Source organism: Canis aureus, chromosome 1, assembly GCF_053574225.1.
Source record: "Canis aureus isolate CA01 chromosome 1, VMU_Caureus_v.1.0, whole genome shotgun sequence".
Taxonomy (NCBI): domain Eukaryota; kingdom Metazoa; phylum Chordata; class Mammalia; order Carnivora; family Canidae; genus Canis; species Canis aureus.
The window spans coordinates 81918937-81940582 of NC_135611.1; the positions used below are offsets into that span (position 1 = coordinate 81918937).

At 33.5% G+C, this 21646-nt stretch overlaps 1 protein-coding gene across 5 annotated transcripts in view; it reads right to left on the bottom strand.

The window, feature by feature from the left end:
* VPS13A (vacuolar protein sorting 13 homolog A) overlaps positions 1-21646 on the bottom strand; it is a 234742-nt gene that overhangs the window by 49123 nt on the left and 163973 nt on the right. For all 5 annotated transcript variants that reach the window (XM_077906342.1, XM_077906335.1, XM_077906373.1 and 2 more), the window contains 8 exons: positions 18948-19343; positions 18593-18697; positions 18331-18477; positions 14028-14156; positions 13245-13378; positions 9567-9696; positions 3868-4100; positions 144-297 (listed from right to left, as the gene is read on the bottom strand). In XM_077906342.1, the coding sequence (XP_077762468.1) occupies positions 144-297; positions 3868-4100; positions 9567-9696; positions 13245-13378; positions 14028-14156; positions 18331-18477; positions 18593-18697; positions 18948-19343 (1428 nt within the window). The remainder of the gene's footprint in view (positions 1-143; positions 298-3867; positions 4101-9566; positions 9697-13244; positions 13379-14027; positions 14157-18330; positions 18478-18592; positions 18698-18947; positions 19344-21646) is intronic.

The following is a 21646-nucleotide window of genomic DNA, read 5'->3' on the forward strand; positions in this document are numbered from 1 at the left end:
CTTTAAAGTAGTTTATATAAAGTATATATGATAGAATTCATTGTTTTGCAAGGAAACCAGACTTTCCTTAAAAGTTCACTAGTGATTCATCTGATTACAACAGATGAAAATCAAAACGTCACATCAGTACTTAAAAACATTACCGGAATGTTAGTGTCCAATTCAATAACCTTATCTTCTGAAGGTGAAGATTCAGTATATTCCTTAAATTCTTTCTCTAACTTCTCAGTGTGCTTTATACTCATTGGCTTCCATCTTGCCTTCTTCTTGGGCTTTGTCTCCCAAACCACATCAGAACTTACATGTGAAAGCAAAAACCATGGTACTAATTCATAAACATTTTCATTTTATCTGGTTTATTATATGAATTGCAAAACTTTCAGTATAATTTACAATAACCTCAATTATATGCAAGAATACTACAGGTTTAAAAGTATGAATTCATTCAATCAATACAGACTTTTACTCTGACACTATTTTAGGTGGTAGGGATACTATCAGTAAACATCTCTGCCATCCTAGAGCTTTATTTTAGTTGATAGACAATAAAGAGTAAATAATAAATTAGTATATTTGAATGAAGTATGAGGTGAAAATGCTTTTGAAAAAAGAAAAAGACAGAGTGAGGTGGATCTGGAGTACTAAGATACACCAAGTAATGGGGGTTGCAGTCTTAGAGTGGTGAGCCAGTGTGTCACTGAAGATGAGACTAGAGCCACCTCACAGGAGATAAGGGAGTTACCCAGCAGACAAGAAGAGAAGAGTTTTTCTGAGACAGGAACCAGCTAGAACAAAAACTCAAAAGCAGAGCACCCGCCCCTGTAGTGTACAAAGAACAAGGAGGCAGGCCTGCCTGGAACACAGTAAGAGTAGAAGATGAAGTAAGACAGTGGGAAGCCAGATAATGTAAAGCCCTACAGAATATTATAAAGACTTTGAGTTTTTTTGTGAAATGAGGAATCACTGAAGATAATGAGATCATCATGATCTACTTAAGCTTTGTAAAGAATACACTGTGCTGGGACAGAGCAGGGGAAGTAGTGGGAGTGAAGGACATAGGCAGACGGAGAAGCAGGCTCCATGCAGGTCAGAAGCAGAAAAACTTGTTAGGAGTTTAATGGAGTAAGCCAGGAGAAAAATGTTGATGGCTCTGCCTTGGGTACAACAGTGAAGTAGTAAGAAATGGTCAGACCCTGTGTCTATCTTGAAGATAGGGTCAACACAGAGCTTCTAGATGGATTAGATGTGGGGTGTGAGACAAAGAGAAGAATCAAAGATGATTCCAAAGCTTTCGGCCTGAGCAACTAAAAGGAGAGAATTGCCATTAGCTTCAATAGGGAAGGAGGATTTGGGAGAAGGACAACAGGAGTTAGGTTATATGCATATGAAGTTTAAGAAGTCTCAGATACAAGAGTAGATATTTTGTGTAGGTGGTGGATGTACAAGTGTGGAGTTTAGAATAAAAGTCTCGTTAAAGATATACTGCTAAAACTATTGGCTAATAAGTGGTATTTGAAACAGAGAAGAGGGACTCATGTCTCAGGGCACCTGAGAAGCATTTGAGAAGATAAGAAACCAACACGAGATGGGGAATTCTGAGAAAGAAAGAAAAACCAAGATGGTGAGGTATCCTGGAAGTCAACAAACATTACTATCAAGAAGGGATCTGTTTTAAGTGTTATAAACTTAAGCACCATGAGGACTGGTCTCTGGTGATTTTGACCAGTTTCAAGGTGTGTTGAAAGCAAAACCCTGCTGGAGTAGTTAAAGAAAGAATGGATAAGATAATAATCAGAGATAGTGAGTATATTAAACTCTTTTGTAACTGATTAACACTTTTGAGGAGGTTGGCTATAAAGGGAAGCCAAGAAATGGGCATTAGGTAGCAGAGAAAGTAGGCTCAAGAGAATTTTTTACATTGAGATGAATAATACTGATGAAAATAATCTGAGAGAGAGCCAAAAATTATTGATAGAGAAAGAAGAGAATTGCAGGATCAATGTCTCAATAAGCCAAAAGGAAATTAAATAGAGTGCAAAGTTGAAAATATTCTAAAATAGGAGCACATGTATCTATGATAACCTTGGAGAAGATATTGGCACAGTATGTAGGTAAAAAATGTTCATGGGTAGAAAGTTGTGATTTAGGGGAATAGGTCTTTGGAAATTCTTTTTTGACTGCTTCAATTTCCTCAGTGAAATGAGATACAAGGCAGTGAGGTGTGAGAGAAAATGGGGGTTTAAAAAATGAGAAAAAGTGTGAAATAGTAATCCCAGAGAGAATGGAACAAATCTCATTTACTGAAAAATTGCTAAAAGACTTAAATACATAATAAAAGCATCCATCCACATTCTAAAATTATTTCACTCTGTTTACCTATGTAAGTTATTTAAATATTCTATTTATTAATTCCCTCTAAAATTTATTTTCACTTAATAAACAGAGAGGCAGGAACTGTGTATTATTCCCCTTTGCATTCACATCATTTAGCATATAGCACTTAGCAAATAATAAACATTTCTTGAGAATAATAAAAATTTGTATGAAAAGTGTTTAATATTTTTTTTTAAAAGATTTATTTATTTATTCATGAGAGAGAGAGAGGCAGAGACACAGGCAGAGGGAAAAGCAGGCTCCATACAGGGAGCTCGACTTGGGACTTGATCCCAGGTCTCCAAGATCATGCCCTGGGCTGAAGACAGCTCTAAACCACTGAGCCACCTGGGCTGCCCAGTTTTTAATATTCTTTTTTAAATTTTTATTTATTTATTTATTTATTTATTTATTTATTTATTTATTTATTTACGAGAGAGAGAGAGAGAGAGAGAGAGAGAGAGAGAGAGAGACAGGCAGAGGGAGAAGCAGGCTCCATGCAGGGAGCCTGACGTGGGACTTGACCCCGGGTCTCCAGGATCATACCCTGGGCTGAAGGCGGCACTAAACCGCCGAGCCACTGGGGCTGCCCTAATATTCTTTTTTAAATGGCATTGATTCCATTCAATGAAAAGTCAAGGGTGTTTCTAGATGAATTTATATAGAAAAATAAATTTAAACCTGTGCCATATACTTTTAAGATTTTATTTATTCATGAGAAACAAAGAGAGAGAGAGAGAGAGAGAGAGAGAGAGAGGCAGAGACACAGGCAGAGGGAGAAGCAGACTCCATGCAGGGAGCCCGACGTGAGACTCGATCCTGGGTCTCCAGAATCACACCCTGGGCTGAAGGCGGCATTAAACCGCTGAGCCGCCCAGGCTGCCCTATGCCATAATCTTTTGATATTATATATGCTTATTTTAGAGTTTAATTTCAAGGGTTAAAACATTATCCTGGTTATACAGACTGGATGCCCTCATATTAGGCACTAATACAAACAAATTAACTGTATTATGTATTAAATATTTATGAACAGGAAGATTAAAGGCAGAAAGAAAAGAGTTTTACTGGTGATGACTTACATCGGGAATGATATATTCCATATTACCTTATTAGATCTTAAAGTGTCAAGATCAAATTAAAAAGTGATTGGCTATATTCCTTCAATAACTATTTATGAAGCATCTATACTGTACACTGTGGTAGGTGGTAATGGAAAATTAAATATTTCCTTATTGCATGCTAAAGTATACTTTTGAAAAGCTGAGTAAAGCTAACTTTTTTGAAAGCTTTAAGAATCAACCTAAGACAGGATTTGTAAATTTGATTTTTGATATATCTTTATCTCAAAAGGCAAAAAAAAATCTCAAGAGTATTTTTAAATCAGCACTACCTTAGTATAATAGTTAAAACACAAAACTTAAACTATGTTATTTTAGATTTCATAATCACCATTCTTAATGATTAAGAGCTAATCATTTAAATGTATCCAACCTTGTAATGCCAATATAGGCTACTTCTTGCTTTGTGTAATTGTTGACGAGAGAAATTCCAACATCTTGTAAGGCCAACACAATTTCTTGCTCCGCTAACTCTGCTTTCTCACTTTCATATGTTGCTTTAAATACCCTTGGATCTTCAGTGAATAAAATAATGCGTTGTAAGCCTTCAAAGAATGAAACTAAATAAATGGTCTTTTTCCCCGAATTTATAGGTGTCATCATATCCTAAAACAAAACCATCAAAAAAATAAAAAATTAGAGTCTTAATCAGGATATCTAGATTTCACATTTGAAAAATGAGAATTATAATGGCAACTACTTCAAAGGGTTGGACATACTAAATGAATTTTTATATAATGTCAGAAATTTACATAATTAAAATCAGTTGATGTTAGCTTATGCCATTATTATGAAGTTATTAATCATGAAGACAGATCAAGTGTTATTGTTCTTTCAACATCTTAATAAAATCTAGTCTTCCTTTGTAAGCTAATCAGTAATGCAAAGTATTATTTTCTCTGCTTTATTCTAAGACTAATCAATGTGTTATATATTCAAAATTATTCAGTAAGAAATTTGTATTTCCTTACAAAGCGGAATTAAATAGAATAAAAAATAACTGACACTTCCGCTGCATGCTCTACAAAGCACAGATATTCACCACATGGTTAATTCTGCAGGAAGCCCTGATTTATAAGCACTGTGTTAATATCAGGGTCTTGAAGTTCAACAAAATAAATAACAGCAAATTCTAATAACAGCCATGAATTTCTAGTCAGTATTCTAGTGAATATTCTGATTAACAGCAAATTTTAATATACAGTAGTCCAGTTCTCTCTGGTTTTGCTTTCCACAGTTTCAGCTACTTGTGGTAAACTATATTCCAGAAGCAGATGATCCTCCTCCTAAACGTACAGCCAGAGGGTCAATAGTAGTCTTATACTACATCCCAGTGCCTACATCTTTCATCTCACTTCATCTTATCATGTATGCATTTTATCATCTCATCATCATCAGAATAAGGATAAATGGAGTATAAGAGATTTTAAGAAAGACCACATTCCTAGGACTTCTATTACAGTAAATAATTGCTCCATTTTATTGTTAGATTTGCTGTTGATCTCTCACTGTGAAATTTTTAAATTAAACTTTATCACAGATATGTATGCATAAAAAAAAACCACATGGGTTTATATAGGATTTAGTACTATCCGTGGTTTTGAATACCTACTAGGGGTCCTGGAATGTGTCTCCTCCAAGATGGTAGGGGGAGGGTGGGACATGTTGTATTGTAAACATTCATGTTATAATGCAGTGAAATTAAAAAGCGGAGTGGTTACTATATAGTCAGTATTGAGGAGGAGTTAAGCTATTTATAATACTTTCAAAAAAATACACAGCACTAAAACTACATTGAAAAATAAGAAAACTATTTCCAAGTAATTCTGAAGTCTTTCTAATATTCTGTAGTAAATTTCAGATTTATCTTTATAAAGTTTAACTATCATTATATGATATAAATATTCAAAAATACTAATCCACAGATACAGATCAAATTAAGATTACAAATTACAAAATATAGACATTTTTAGACAAATGAAACTGAAAGAATTTGTCAGCTGTCAACTTGCATTAGAAAAATACTGAAGAGAAGAAAAATTAACACAAATGGAAACATGGAGACACAAGCTGGAATGAAAAACAGAAGAAAAACGTGAGTTAATTTAATTGCGCTGTTAGTTGCAGAAAGCAGTAACAATACTTTTTATGAGACATAATATATATAATATGTATTTAGAAATAAGACACACAACAACAGTATGTAAGATGAAAGGGGGTAGAGTAAGAGTTCTAAAGTCCTCATATTATTGGAAAAATGGCACCAGTACTAATTTACAGAATGCATGCTGTAGTAGCATTAGAAGCTACAGATTTCTTTTGAGTGTGATGATGTCTACCTATCCTGCAGAACACCAGTAAGCTATGCTCATGGGTTGTTACAAGAGATATGTGCAATGAGGAATAGGATTTGTAGGTTACAGGGGCTCATAACACACCCAAGTGAGCCTTGTTCCATCACTACAAAGCTCTCATTACAGGTGACCAAAGAGAATGGTTCTTTAACTGATGGGCAAAATGTCTGATGCTCCCAGCTGGCATACTGTTACCTGGCCTGTACCCTTCTGAGTAGGCAGCTGCAAACTGTAATCTATGATAGTTTTGAGAATCTAAATATTTAAATCTATAAAATATATAATGGTGGGCATTGCAAAATTATATACTAATGATACATGACTAAATGCTAAAGTGACCATCCTACCAGGAAGATATAACGATTCTAAATTTTATCAACCTAATCATAGTTTCAAAACATAAAAGCCAAAATTAACAAAAAATGAACATATATACCTATGGTAACTTTTAAATACAATGGTACAAGCAAATACACACACAAAAAAAAAAACCCCGTAATGAGCTAGAAGATTTAAACACTGTAATTAATAAATTTGAACAAACTGACATATACAGAACATTGTAACCAATAATTACAGAATATATATCCTTTTCAAATATACATGAAATATTCACAAAATGACTACATGCTGGCCCACAAAATCTATCTCATTAAATTTCAGGACTGAATCTGAGTATGTTCTTTTCAAATCACAGTAGAATTAAGATAGAAATCAAGAAACACAATTAGAAAATATCCACATTTTTGAAAATTAAGCAATGACCTAAGTAGCCATGAAATCAAAATATAAATAACAAATCACAAAACAGAAAAATATATAAAATAGAAAAACAAAAAAATATATGTGGAATATAAAAATAAATAAAAATGAAATTTAAGAAATACTTTGAACTAAAGGATAGTAAGTATAAAACATATCAAATTTGTGCTATAAAACTAATGCTGTTTTTGGAGGGAAATCTGTAACTTGAAGTGATCTGATATAAAAAGTGGTGAAAAACTGAAAACCACTGATCTCAGTGTCTACTATTAACTCAACTGTACTCCCTCACTTGCCCCAAGTTGTATGTTGAAATCCCAACCTCCACTGCGACTCTTCTGGACACAGGACCTTTACGGAGGTAGTTAAAGTTAAATGACACCACAGAGGAGGGGCTAGAGATCTGATCCAACAGGACTGGTATCCTGATGAGAGATATCACAGAGCTCACTCCTTCTCTCTCCACCATGTGAGGACATAGTGAGAAAGTGATCAACTGCAAGTTAAGATGAGTCCATCCCAGGTTCACCATGCTGGCACTGTGATCTCAGGCTTCCAGCTCTCAAACTGAGAAATAAATTTTTGTTATTTAAGCCACTCAGTCTAAAGTATTTTGCCATGGCAGCCCAAGCAGACTAACACAGTATCTATCTCAATAATTTTTTTAAAAGATTTTATATATTTATCTGAGAGAGAGAGAGCTCAAGCAGGGTAAGTGGCAGGCAGAAGGAGAAGCAGGCTCTCAGTTGAGCAGGTAGCCTGATGTTGGGCTTGATTCCAGGACCCTAAGATCATGTCCTGAGCTAAAGGCAGATGCTCAACTGACTTAGCCACCCAGGAGCCCCTATCTCAAGAATTTAGAGAAAGGAAAGATGAAAGAATATAATATAAAGTAGAAATAGGCGAAAATGAACACAAATGTATAAAAGAGATCATCAAAAGAGCAAAACAATGGTTTTCTGATAGAAAAAAGTAAGAATTAAATTGGGAAATCTTAAGTAAAACTTATGAAGGGAAAAGAAATGAAGGCACAAATAAACTATACCAAGAATGAAAAAGAGAAGCACTATAAATATTAAAAAGATGGATAGGATAAAAAATTTTAATCAACATATTAGAAAAATCAGATGAAATAAACACATTCTTGGGAAACCTCTTAGCAAAATGACAAGCAGAAATAGAAAACTGAATTGTCCTAACATATTAACAAAACAGAATTTCATAATTTAAAATCTTCCTTCAAAAACAACTGTAGGCTAAGATGTCCTGGCTTCACTGGTAAACCTGGCAAACATTCAAGAAAGAAAGCATATGAATCTTACATACACTCTTGAAGAAAATATGAAAATTGCATCTCCAAACATGTTTTAAACGTTAGCATAACCTTAAATATCAAATTCTAGTACGGACATTACTCTCATGAATACAGGCTAAAGTCTGAAAATATTAGCAAGTCAATTCCAGAAACACAAGACTAGTCTAATATATAAAACTATATAAAACCACATAAATCATCCTCTCAAATAAGTTGAACTCCAAATATCACAAATCATTTTCATAGAGAAAAAAAATTAAAAGCTTAACAAATGATAAAAATTCAGTATTCATTCATTTTTTCATACACACATATTTTTACAAACTAGAAGATAACTGCCTTAATTTGATAGAGAATTAAACAAAGCCAAACCCACAATAAAAACACACTTAGTGATGTAATGTTCAGTTTTCCCTCTAAAATGGGAGATAACCACTGGTCTATTGGTAAGAAGAAATAATAATCAGTGGTAAGGAAAAGAAAAAATTAGAAGAGGGGTTAAATTAAGATGAATTTTGAAAGACTAATAATCCTTTTTTTTTTTAAGCTTTTTATTTATTTATGAGACACAGAGAGAGAGAGAGAGAGAGAGAGAGAGGGGCAGGCTCCATTCAGGGAGCCCAATGTGGGACTCGATCCTGGGACTCCAGGATCACCCCCTGGCCAAAGGCAGGCGCTTAATCGCTGAGCCACCCACGCGTCCCGTCCTGAAAAACTAATAACATCTTAATAAAAATTCCTGAAAGTCATTCAAAATGTCACTGGAAAATGTTTATATATAACTTTATCATTATAAAAACCAAACCACTCAAAAAATAAATTCCTTAGTTGGTCCCTAAATGATCCTCACAGAAGCCTCACTGCCCTAAAATGACTGGCAGTGCCCTGTACCTGAGATAAATGCTGAAAGCACCTAACCCCAGTGTATCTTTTATAACATAATAGCAGCGAATAATGATGTAGACAAAACAGGACCCTTTCTGTTTTTAAACATTTTTGGTTAAAGTTTGAATTTGAATTTTTAGTTAAAATGTTTGGCAGTTTTTTAAATAAGATTTAGTTCTTCTAATCTCTGAGCATAGAATGTTTTTCCATTTCTTTTTTTTTTTTTTAAAGATTTTATTTATTTATTCATGATAGCCACACAGAGAGAGACAGAGAGGCAGAGACACAGGCAGAGGGAGAAGCAGGCTCCACGCAGGGAGCCCGACATGGGACTCGATCCCGGGTCTCCAGGATCTTGCCCCGGGCCAAAGGCAGGAGCCAAACCGCTGTGCCACCCAGGGATTCCATGTTTTTCCATTTCTTTGTGTCATCTTCAATTTCTTTCATAAGATGTACAATCTTTTACTTCTTTGGTTAGGTTTATTCTTCAGTATCTTATGGTTTTTGATGCAATTACAAATGGGATTGATTTCTCTTTCTACTGCTTAGAGACTTAGGCTTAGCAAAATAAGTCAGAGAAAGACAAATACCATGTGATTTCACTTATATGTGGAATTTAAGTGATGAATCACTAAATTCTAGCTTTGGCAGTTTAGAAGTTCAGGCACACAACAGGCCTTTTAACTAGCAAAACTGAAAGATAATATCTTTAAAAAAGGATGTTTAGAATAACATAATACTCAACCCAATACGTACATCCTTTTGTGTTACTTCACCATGGCTTTTTCCACATCTCCACTTCAGCTTTCTAGAGCCCATTGGATCAGCCCATGTATAAAATACTGCTTTTCCAGGAGGGAGGGAATCTTCTATTTCACTGAGAGAACTACCATAAACAGTAAAAATACACATTAAACTAAGTACAAGCATATGAATATATAAGGAATCTAAAATAACACTTAATCCTAAATCCACTAGTTGAGACTTGTAACAATCCTGATTAAGACTAGATTGAAATTTTTTTCCTTATACAATGAAAAAGAGGTTTTCTAAGAAAATGAGACTATTTCAAGGGAAATATTTGTCACAAAATAAAGAGTTTCAAGTTTTTAAAACTTGTGAACTTTTGTTTTAATACAAATGAATTATGGAAGGAAATTATTCCAACTATTATCTATACTAAATCTGAGAGAATTTAATTGGGAACTCTTTCCTAAGTATTAGTCTTATTCTGGCAAAAACAAGACAGCTAAATTATCTTTTAAAAAATCTTAAGACATGATATATAAATCTAAAAAAGTCAATCAACTTACAAAATAATTCCCAGAAAAACAAAAAATTGGAGAACTTACAAAACCAAAGAAATAACAGAATGTAACTTTTCTGAGCTGAAGCAGCAGCTGACTCCAGAAGTTCAATGTGGGCATTACAGAAAACTAATGAAAACAGAATATTATCCTAGACATATCTTTGTAAAAATTTTAAGTTTTACCGAAATATAGGGAAATCTGCCAGTAAACATCTAGGAAAATCACAGTTACCCACAAAGGAGTAAAAATAAGACTGCTCTCACATTTTTCTACAATACTGAATGCCAGAAAACAATGGAACAGTATCCATACAATTTTGAAAAAAGAGTTTAGGACTTAAAATTTTAAGTCAAATTCATTAATTTGCAAGGGTAAGACATTCTCAAACAAGCAATAGCATAATATAATATCCACAAACCTTTACTGAAAACCTAACTCAAAGGTTTTTCCCAACCAAGCCAGAAAGAACTCAGAAGAAAATTTAAAGAATTGGCATGTGGGGCACCTGGCTGGCTCACCTGGAAGTTCATCCTTTTGACCTTGGAGTCTTGAGTTCAAGCTCCACATCAGGTGCAGCCATTACTTAAATAAGTAAAACTGGGACATAAAAATATTAAGCAACTAAACCAGAGAAACTGAGTTGTCAAATGCCAAAAAAAAGCCTTAAATAAATACATTTTTGAAAAACTGTTTTATATTAATATGAATCAAAAATTCCAAATTATATTCATAAGAAACTGGGAATTTGGAAAGAGAAACTGAAAATGTGAAAATATTCCATTTATCCCCCATGGGTCAATTAGCAGATTTTGTTTCACTCAAAATTTAAAATGCACCAAAATCTTCATGAACAAAAAAGTAGCAATCTACAACAAAAACAGAATTTTCCAAATCATCATTAGAAAAGAATAATCCATATTACCAAAATAAAGGAAAGAAATCTTAGTTATCAGAAGGACTACAAAAAAATGGGTTAAAGATCTTTATTAAAAGAAACAGATTCTAACATTATAAAATTAGACAATAACCAAAAATCTCAATAATATTCATAGCACATCTAAATGATGGGATATAAAGCATTCACTAAAAATTGTTTTAAAGCAAATTTACATGTTCACAATAGCTATTAAAAACAAGAGACTCAGAAACATAGACAGCAACAGTAAAACAGTGTGAAGAGAAATGCAACAAAATGGTGACAGTATTGAGATTTCAGGATTATGGTTTTCTTTTCACAGTTTTTCTACGGAATTAAGAAAATTGAGAGCTATAATTTATATTTGTAGGAGACAATGAACAATCATATTAACAACAAAGCCAAGGAAAGAAAAGCAGGGAGATAACAGCCCTATAGGCATTGTGTATTCCACAAAAAAAAACCATCAGTTGTAAATGTAAACCAGATAAATTAGTTTAAAAATATTTAGAAATGCTCTTAATTCATGTAAATTTTAATCTATTTAGATCACTGCAGAATATTTCTTAAAAGAAAATTCATCTCAAATTTATCTTAGATAGGCAATGAAAAAGAAAATAAAACTATAATGTTCATATAATGTTAACTATACATATGTACAGCCTTAAACTCACAAGACAATGACAACACAATGTGAAAAATGCTTTGGTCATGCAAAGGTACAGCTGAAAACTGTGTGCGTAGATTGAGGTAGTGAAATAAAAACACTAACTCAAAAAGAAATTTGAACCCTCATGTCACTAGAGCAGTATTTACAAAAGCCACAACATGAAAACAACATATGTGCCCATCAAATGGATGGATAGTATGAATGGATAATGAAAATGTGATGTGTACATAGCATAATTATTATTCATTCATAAAGAACAATGAAATCTTGCCATTTGGGACAACATGGATGGACCTCAAGGGCATTAAGCTAAGTGAAATTAGTCAGACAAAAAAAGACTAACTCTGTATGATATGTATGTATTTATGAGAGAGATCTAAAAAGCCAAACACACACTCACACACACACACACACACAAAATCCAAACACATAGATTTAAAAAAAAAGAGAGAGTGGTGGTTGTTAGAGATGGGGATAGATGAAGTGGACAATGGGGTCAAAAGGTATAAACTTCCAGTTATACAATAATCATGGGGTTGTAATGTACAGCATCATGATGGCTATAGCTAATACTATATTTTACTATAAACATATATTTATGTATTAGTATAAACTAATATACTTATTAGTATATTAGTATATACTAATTAGTATATAGTATATACTTATGTATACTATACTATATATACACTATACTAATAAGTATACTATAATTAGTATACTATGTATAACTAATATTAGTATAAACTAATATAGAAGTATACTACAAAGTATAATTAGTATTTAGTATAAACATAATATTTATATATTATGTTTGAAAGTGGAGGAAAGAGTAAATTTTAGTTATAATCACAAGAAACTATACATGGTGATGGATGTTAATTAGACTTATTGTGTGATCAGTGTGCAATATATACAAATATTGAATCACTACAATGTATTCCCGAAATACAAGGTTACATCAGTTACATCAAATTTTTAAAAAGTAAACTACAGATATTAATGTCAGTTTTATACTTACATATTTCAGTGTATCTGTTTTTAAAAAATGAGGATATTGTTTTATATAGCTTTAATGTTGTTATCAGTTATATATGTATTATCAGAATATATATGTGTGGGTATATATACATACATACTTACATACATATATATATACACATAGACAGAGAGAGTGTTTTATTTATTTAAGAGAGAGACTGCATGAACTCTTGAGTAAGCATGGGGGGGGGGGGAGGATCAGAGGGAGAGAGAGAAGCAGACTCCCTGCTGAGTGCAGAGCCCAGACAAGGGGCTGGATCTCAGGATCCTGAGATCATGACCTGAGCCAAAGTAAGACACTTAACCAGTTGAGCCACCCATGCACTCCGCATCAGTGTTATTCTTAAGAAATAATCTTTATTTATTTATTTATTTATTTATTTATTTATTTATTTATTTATAATAGTTATTCTTAAGAAATAATCATAAAGTCAGTGTCTCATCACCTAGACTCAGCTAAAATCAGGGGCACACCATAGTTGTGATAATATTCTTACCTTTGATTGTACTGAACAATGTCACTCTTGGTGTGATTTATTAATAGGAATGTAGCTGCTCCATCATGATAATCTGAAAATGTAATAACTGTAGAATGTTCAGCCAAATTAACTTCTGCTATAATACCTCCAAGCTAGGAAAAAGAAAGAAAGAAAAATATTCTTTTTTTTAAATTTATTTATTTATTCATGAGAAACAAGAGAGGGAGAGAGAAAAAGAAGCAGAGACACAAGCAGAGGGAGAAGCAGGCTCCATGCAGGGAGTCCAACGTGGGGCTCGATCCCGGGTCTCCAGGATCAGGCTCTGGGCTGAAGGCAGCACTAAACCGCTGAGCCACCCAGGCTGCCCGAAAAATATTCTCTTATGTGATCATTTTCCAAAGAATATTAACTAACAACACTTAATAAGACTGTTCATAACTTAATATATTTTTTGATGATTAAGAAAGCAAGTCAGGATTTTCTACTGCGTATCCAGAAAATCATGAATCTCAATTAGAGTATACAGATGAGTCAAATTTCAGATGTGGTATATTCTAGTATTCACACACTCTAGCTTTCTGTTTAACAATTAAATTGTTTTATGTCTCTGCTTCGTTTTAGGACTTTTTCCCCCTTACAAAAAAGAAAATTTTTGTTCCTTTTTGGTGAAAGGGAAAAAAATCAAAGATATGAACAAAATTACAAGTATATAACAGCTTCTCTAATATCTCTCTCTCTCTCTCTCTCTCTCTCTCACACACACACACACACACACGCGCACACGTGCACCAGATCACCCACCTCATTATCCAGGCGCAATAAAATACAATTCTCTTGCTTGTTAAAATGTATCTTTTTGGGAGGGCCTTGATGTCTTTCAACTTGAATAAGAAGTGCATTAGAAGCATCCTCAGGCCAAAAGGGGATACACTAAAACATATATTGCATACATTTATTTTTTTTAAAAAAGATCTCATCATCAAGATTTTATCATTTTAATAAACCCACCAGGATAGACTTAAAATAAATCTCTTTGAACACTGCTCTAGTTACTGGGTTGCTTGGCTATGAAGAGCTATGAACTGCCTACTTAGAGACAGGACACCACCTGTGGACAGTGCGAATACAAGCAGTGATGGGTGGGAAGTTGAGGAGCTGTGGTAAGTGGAATGCTGGAGAAGAGACTTCCTTGTGGTCCAGAGATCTAGAGGAGGGCTGAAAAATCAGCATGAGAAAACAGCTGAGAAGCAAGTGTTGGTTTGAAACAAGGGTATATTCAATTCCTAAAACTCATCATCAGGTTGTGGGTATCATTTGGTAATTAAACAACAAAGTACATGCAAATGTTGAATCAGGTCATGTATGAATCCAAGTTCAATAAAAGTGTAAAAAAAAAAAAAAAAAAAGTAAAAGAAATACCTAAAGTTCAGAGTAGAAAATCAGCTCAAAACCATAAGGAACAAAAAATAAATAAAAAAATAAAAAAAATAATAAAAAAAACTTAAGGAACAACATGGACATCGGCGATCTGGAATCCAAACTAATAAATCAAGAGGCAGGCAGTGCACCAAAGGAGAAGTCCAGACAACAGAAACAGAAACAAAGAGCTAAGAGAAGAGGAAAGGAGAAGCTGTCTGTAAACTGTTCCATACACCTGTCTTACTGCAACAGGTCCCAACCAGACTGATGACTTCACAGACTTCAGTGACACTGTTCATGTGTGACATTCATCACCAGGATGTGGCCTGGAGCAATGTGGGAGGAACTTGGATGTTAAAGCCAAGTGCTTTAGCTTGTTAATACCAGCCTTATCTGACCTTAAGTGGTAACAATGGAACTAGTTATGAGACACGGTTAAGGCCATAAGAAACTTAGAAATGCTGGAGGGTATTATGCTGAGTGAAGTAAGCCAGTCGGAGAAGGACAAACATTATATGTTCTCATTCATTTGGGGAATATAAATAATAGTGAAAGGGAATATAAGGGAAGGGGGAAGAAATGTGTGGGAAATATCAGAAAGGGAGACAGAACGTAAAGACTGCTAACTCTGGGAAACGAACTAGGGGTGTTGGAAGGGGAGGAGGGCGGGGGGTGGGAGTGAATGGGTGACGGGCACTGGGGGTTATTCTGTATGTTAGTAAATTGAACACCAAAATAAATAAATAAATAAATAAATAAATAAATAAATAAATAAATAAATAAATAAATAAATAAATAAAAGAAACTTAGAAATGCTCTGAACTCAGGGCTTCTTGAAACCTAGCAGAACTTCTGTGGGAGAGTTAGAAGACAGCAATACTAACTGAAGTGTTATACTTCCCACGAGGAACTGAGAAGACTAAAAACAATGTGCTTTCTAAATTTTCCCAAGCCTGTTCTTCCCTGGTAGCCTTGGCTTACTTAAAAATGTATGATATATGCTTAGATACCCCCTATATCATTTTAAAGAGTCATGTGCTCAAAATCTTGTGACTAGAGAAAGTGCTAACATACTTGTCTTTTGTAGTAGGCAGACATCTAGGTAGTTTAACCAATCAACAGGAGCAATAACTGCGAGTACACCTCTTAAGATTGACTACTACAAATTAAAATGTAAAAGTTCTAAACTAGCAAAGAAATTTTATCTAAAGAAAAGCTGAAATTGAAAATAAGAAACAGAGAAAGTAAAATAAAAAATAAGTTGTTATGCAGTTGCAATTGCACTTAATGTAAATATAAACTGTTCAAAGACAGAGGCTATAAGTTAGGTTTTTAAAAAGCCAAGACCCATCAATGTTATCTGCAATAGACATATAAAATCAAGACATAGAGCTGCTCTAAGTATGGAGGAAGATACACCTAGAAAATCTCTAAAGCAAAACAAAGCTAGGGTTGGTAATCTTAGCATCTGGCTGGCTAGATACAGAGAGCTCTATATCCAACCAACCAAGAATCCTAGATCTAATAAGCAGATGTGGAATATCTGCAAAGATAAATTATATATTCAGTCAATAATTATTTATTGAGAGCTTACTAATCACTGTTCAAAACCGTCTGATAGGTCTTCACTTCATGCTGAGCAAAAGCTAAAATCTTTGCAATGGCTCCCAAAGTTCTACATTCCTGTTCTCCACTACTTTCCCCTCTTTAGTAATACTGGCCTCTTTTGCTATCCCACAAACATGCCAAAATCTTTCCACTTCAAGGCATCTACCCTGGCTGATCCTCTTTATAGAGGAGAGAGAGAACCTTGAAGATGCTTTTCTTCTCCTCTCAGTATTCAGTACTTTTCTACTCCTAGCTCTTCCCCTTGGTCATTGTTCATCCTCTAGGTCACTAAAACTGGATGAATCTTTTGTTCAAGGCTCCCTGGACAGTGACACAATCTCTAAGTCTGTGCTGATCCACCTGATCCCTGACCAATGCTCTTCTGTAGGGAAATTGGTACAGGGCAGGGATAGAGTGGGTGGAGGGAGAGCTGACGCTTTCTCCAGTTTAGCCTCTTGCTTATACTATCCCAGTTAGTGACCGAAGGCCCGACTGTTACTTTCATTTTGACCTGTTGTCCTCATCAGCTACTCCAACACATGGCAGCTCAGCTGAGCTCTTGGCAACTGCTACCTCCCACATTTCCTACAAGTTTTATATAAAAGTACAGCTTACTCTGTGCTTCCTAGAACTTTTAATACTTAATACCTGTCTTATTTGCATTTCCCTGATTAGACTTTTCACGTTTAAACATATTATATATTTTACTAATTGATTATGATACTATTAATGTTTCTACACCCCTCCCCCAATGAACTGTAAACTACACAAGCACAGGGACTTGCGGTTCTGTTAACAGGTGTATATCAAAAGGCACATAAAGAATACATACAAATACTCATTAATGAATGAATAGGCAGACTTCAAAAAAGATAGAACTTCTGAAAATAATTATTCAAATGAAAACTCAACTAAAGTCTTAAATAGCAACTTAGAGTAAAAGTGAAAATTTATTAAAGATACAGGTGTAGAATTTATCTAGAATACAGCAAAGAGAATTAAATAGATGGAAAATACTAAAAACAAAAAATGTTAAGAGATATGGAAGATAGAATATGGAGGTCTAGACTGTCTGATTAAAGGTCAAGAAGCAGCAAATGGAACAATGAAGGAGAGGCAATATTTAAAGAGACACAGTTACAAATTATACAGGAAGTATGAAATAGATCGATCCACAAATCTCAAAGCAGGATATATAAAAAGAACCCACATGTAGACAGTAGTATGACTACAGAATATCAAAGACAAAGATTAAAAACAACAGTAAAAAAGAAAAAAAAAGATAAAGATTATGAGGCAATTAGGAAGAAAAATGACTTCTAAGGAACGATAGCAGAATTTTTAAGAATTTTTAAAGTGGGAGCCATAAAGGAGTGGAGTAAAATCAACAAATGTTGGGGGAAAATAGAACAGGTTAGCAAGAGAAATTATAAAAGATAGATTTAAAAAACTTTTATGGATTAACACAGACAGTATTTCCCTCCAAAATGAGCTCTGAAGGAAAATTTAAAGAATGTCAAGAAGAATGATACCAGCAAGATGGTTTAAAAGCTAGAAAGAACAGTGACTATAAATAGCAAACACTTCTCTTATAATCTTAACATATTTAGAATAAAATTTCTTCAAAAATTAAATATTCCAGTAACCTCAGGCATTCCTTTAGAAAGCTTTTACCCAGTTGTCTGATAGCTAACGATGGAATAGAATCAAAATTTCATTCCTAAGTCATTACCATCTTCTTAAAACAACTGGCTTAACTTACTCCACGAAAACATTCCTAACAGCTTTGTGGAAACAGTAAATCATTTCCTACTCTTTCCTGCATTCATACCTTATCTAGTCTTCTATTGCTGTGTTTACACTGTTGGTTACTAGCTGTTAAATATCTACTTCCCTTATCAAGCAATGCATTCCTAAATGACAAGGTTTGGTTTTTAAAAATTAAATATCTAGAGCCTGGTACAAACAAAACAGGGTATAGGTAGGCAATTAAAAACCTACATAGTGGTTTCAGGTATCTAAGTTCAAGGAAAAATGAAAATCCAAAGAGGTATATTTTGGAAATGTATCTACTCACCTGCTCCAAATCAAGAGAGAGCCACTTATCATTTCCCTGTTCAGTTACTGATATATGATACTTGCTTTTGTTTTCTATCATATAAAAAGGGGTAAATGTCACAATCCTGGTAATGTTAAAACTGCTGAGGTCTATAGTGACACCAACCTAAAGGGAAAAAAATCAGCATTTCAAAAACTCTTACATTATTACAACATCCTTATAAAAATTTAGTACACACACTTTAAGTAGAACTTTCTCCACAAGCAAAGAATGAACTCACTTGATAGTCCATTTTCAGACCTTTACATTTAACAGCTCCATGACTACCAACAGTATCAATCGAAAACTGATCTGACAATTCACTATCAGTTACCATCAGCTGAACCTAGGAAAAAATATTCCGAATACATTACAATTTAGGTACCTTTAAAAATTCCTCCTTCAATTGATAAATTTTTTTGCTTTTTTAATATAAATATTATATTAATGCACTAAACATTTTCCCATACTAAGTTCTAATCTTTTAAAACTTCAAATATTTAAATGTTATGTTTCATAATATTCTTCAAAACTCTAGAAACTAAAAGGAATGAAAAATAGCTAAAGAAGAACGAAAGTTTTAATACCTTACATACCTTATTATTATTAAAAAAGTGCTTTGGTTGAAAAGAAAAGAGAACTGGCTTTTTATAATTAGGTGGATGCTTTCGATGAATTCCATCTGCTTTATACTGTAACATTCGACCAGTTTTATTGACCATCCAGTAAGGACTATGAAATGCCACAACTGTCTGGCCAGTATTGTAAGTCACATGGATAGCAATATCTAAATCAGTCTTTTCTATTTCTGTAACACAGGTAAAATTGATGAAACTAATATCTTGCTGATTAGGTTTTATATGATATTCACTTTTCCAATCATGATTAAGATAGTCAAGTAATTTTAAATGTAGTCTGGCTTTATCCAACTGCACAGTACAAATATGGGCTGAATGTCCTTCATTTAGAGTATAAACTTTATGTTCAGTGCCCTGTAATAAAAAAAATACAGTAAAATTTTAAACATGTCAGAATAATATGCCAAAAAATTCTATATAATGATTCCAGATGTCATACACATTAAGGCTTTTGACACACCTCTATCAGAGCAAGACAGAAGACTTATATTTGTGCTCTAACTCTGCCAGCTGTGTAAACTATAAATTATTTGAGATTTGAATCATATTTGTAAAATGGTACAAATGATCTACTTCAGAGGATTATTGTGAGGATAAAATTAAATAACATAAAGTAAAACTATGATGGAATAAAACACTATAATTAGTAAACTATTTTTAAAAATATTATCCACTAGTGATTTTAGTTTTGAAAACTACAAGATGAAAAAATGACAGTAATCCAAAATAAGCAATCCCTACTAATTCCTATTGTTTTTTAACAATCCCTCATCACCCATTTCCAATCACTATTGATACTGCATCTTACATGTCTCAAAGCTGTTCATTTATCTCTGCCCACACTTTCGTTACCCTCAATAGCTCATGTCACTGTGACCTCTTACTTTAAGAGTCTCCTAACTGCTCTTGTCCCTTATAATCCTCTCTCAATATCATGGCTAAACGGTCTTTCTAAAAATTTATTATATCCTTCAGAAACCAGCAAATAGAATGTGATTTCTAAAAGTATCAAAAGTTCTGTAAGAACGGGACATGTATAGATACATCCCCAGTTTTTCCATTATCTCTAGCCTGATTCCTTCCTGTTTTTAGAACACAGGAAGCTCTTAAGATTTTAAATTACTTAAAGCAAATATTATATAAATTATTAATTGAAAATAATTAATATTCCACAAAATAAGAATAGTAGTGGTTGGTGGTGATGTGAGGGAGGTTAAATAAATGGCAACCATGTGCCTGTGAGGCACTATGCTAAGTCCTTTACAGGTATTACCTCATTTAAGTTTCCCATATCCCAATCATACAAGTTTCATTACTCTCCCTATTTTATAGACTAGGACAAATTATTTAAAAAGATGATACAACTTGCTTGAAAATATAAAGCTAGTAAATGATAGAGCTAGGATTCAATCTCAAATCTGTCTGCTAGCAAAGTATAAATTGTTAGCCACTATGGTATCTGCCAAATGTATAGAAAATTGATAACTTAAACCACAGATATGTTAACTCCCGCCCCCACAATTTATCAGACAAGTTTAAACATATAGTAAATCTGAATTATTAATAGACAATAAAAACTAATAATTAATAGACTAAAATGAGGAACTCCTTTTTTATATTTGACAAGCATGGCAAATGCAAGGTCTACTTAAAATCTTAGGATAAAAAGATCCCTGTTATAGCAAAAGGAAGGAATGAGATGGTATCTGTTAAAAAGTATTAAAAAAGAAAAAGTATTTTTATAGGGCATTAAAATCTTTTTTCAAAAACTAGAGAATAATATAAGAGTGTTTTCTCCACCTATTTAAGTCTAGTATTTGAATATTATTTTAAGACTAATTTTCATACTTGTTTCAAAAGCTAGTGTCCATCTTTTAAATATATAATAAATGAGATGTACATTCATGGAAATAATTTTAAAAATATATACAGGCATATCTCAGAGATACTACGGCGGGTTCAGTTCCAGACTACAACAGTAAACCAAATATTGCAATAAAGTAAGTCAGATAAATTTCTTGGTTTCCCAATGCATATAAAAGTCAAGTTTATACTACACTGTAGTCTAATAAGTATGCAATAGCATTATATCTAGAAATCAATGTAAATACCTTAATACTTATTGCTAATAATGTTAATCATCCTCTGAGCTTTCAGCAAGTCATAATCACTGATCACAGATCATAACAATTAAGAATGAAAAATTTGAAATGCTGTGAGAATTACTAAAATATGATAGAAAAACATGAAGTGAGCAAATATTGTTGGAAAAATGATGCTGGCAGACTTGCTTGACATAGGATTTTCACAAACCTTAAATTTGTAAAACACAGTTTCTCTGAGAAGTATGATGATGTGAGGTATGCTTGTATTCTAAACCTGAGATGCTATCTTCATTTGACATGCAACTTTCAGATGATGTAATTATAGGCAATTTTTATTAGCTCTATTTTCTAATAGAAATATTACATTATAGGGTTTCACTCATATGGGGAATATAAAAAATATGTAAGGGATTAAAGGGAAAAGGAGAGAAAATGAGTGGTAAATATCAGAGAGGGAGACAGAACATGAGAGATTCCCAACTCTGGGAAACGAACAAGGGGTAGTGGAAAGGGAGGTGGGCGGGGGGTGGGGGTGACTGGGTGATGGGCACT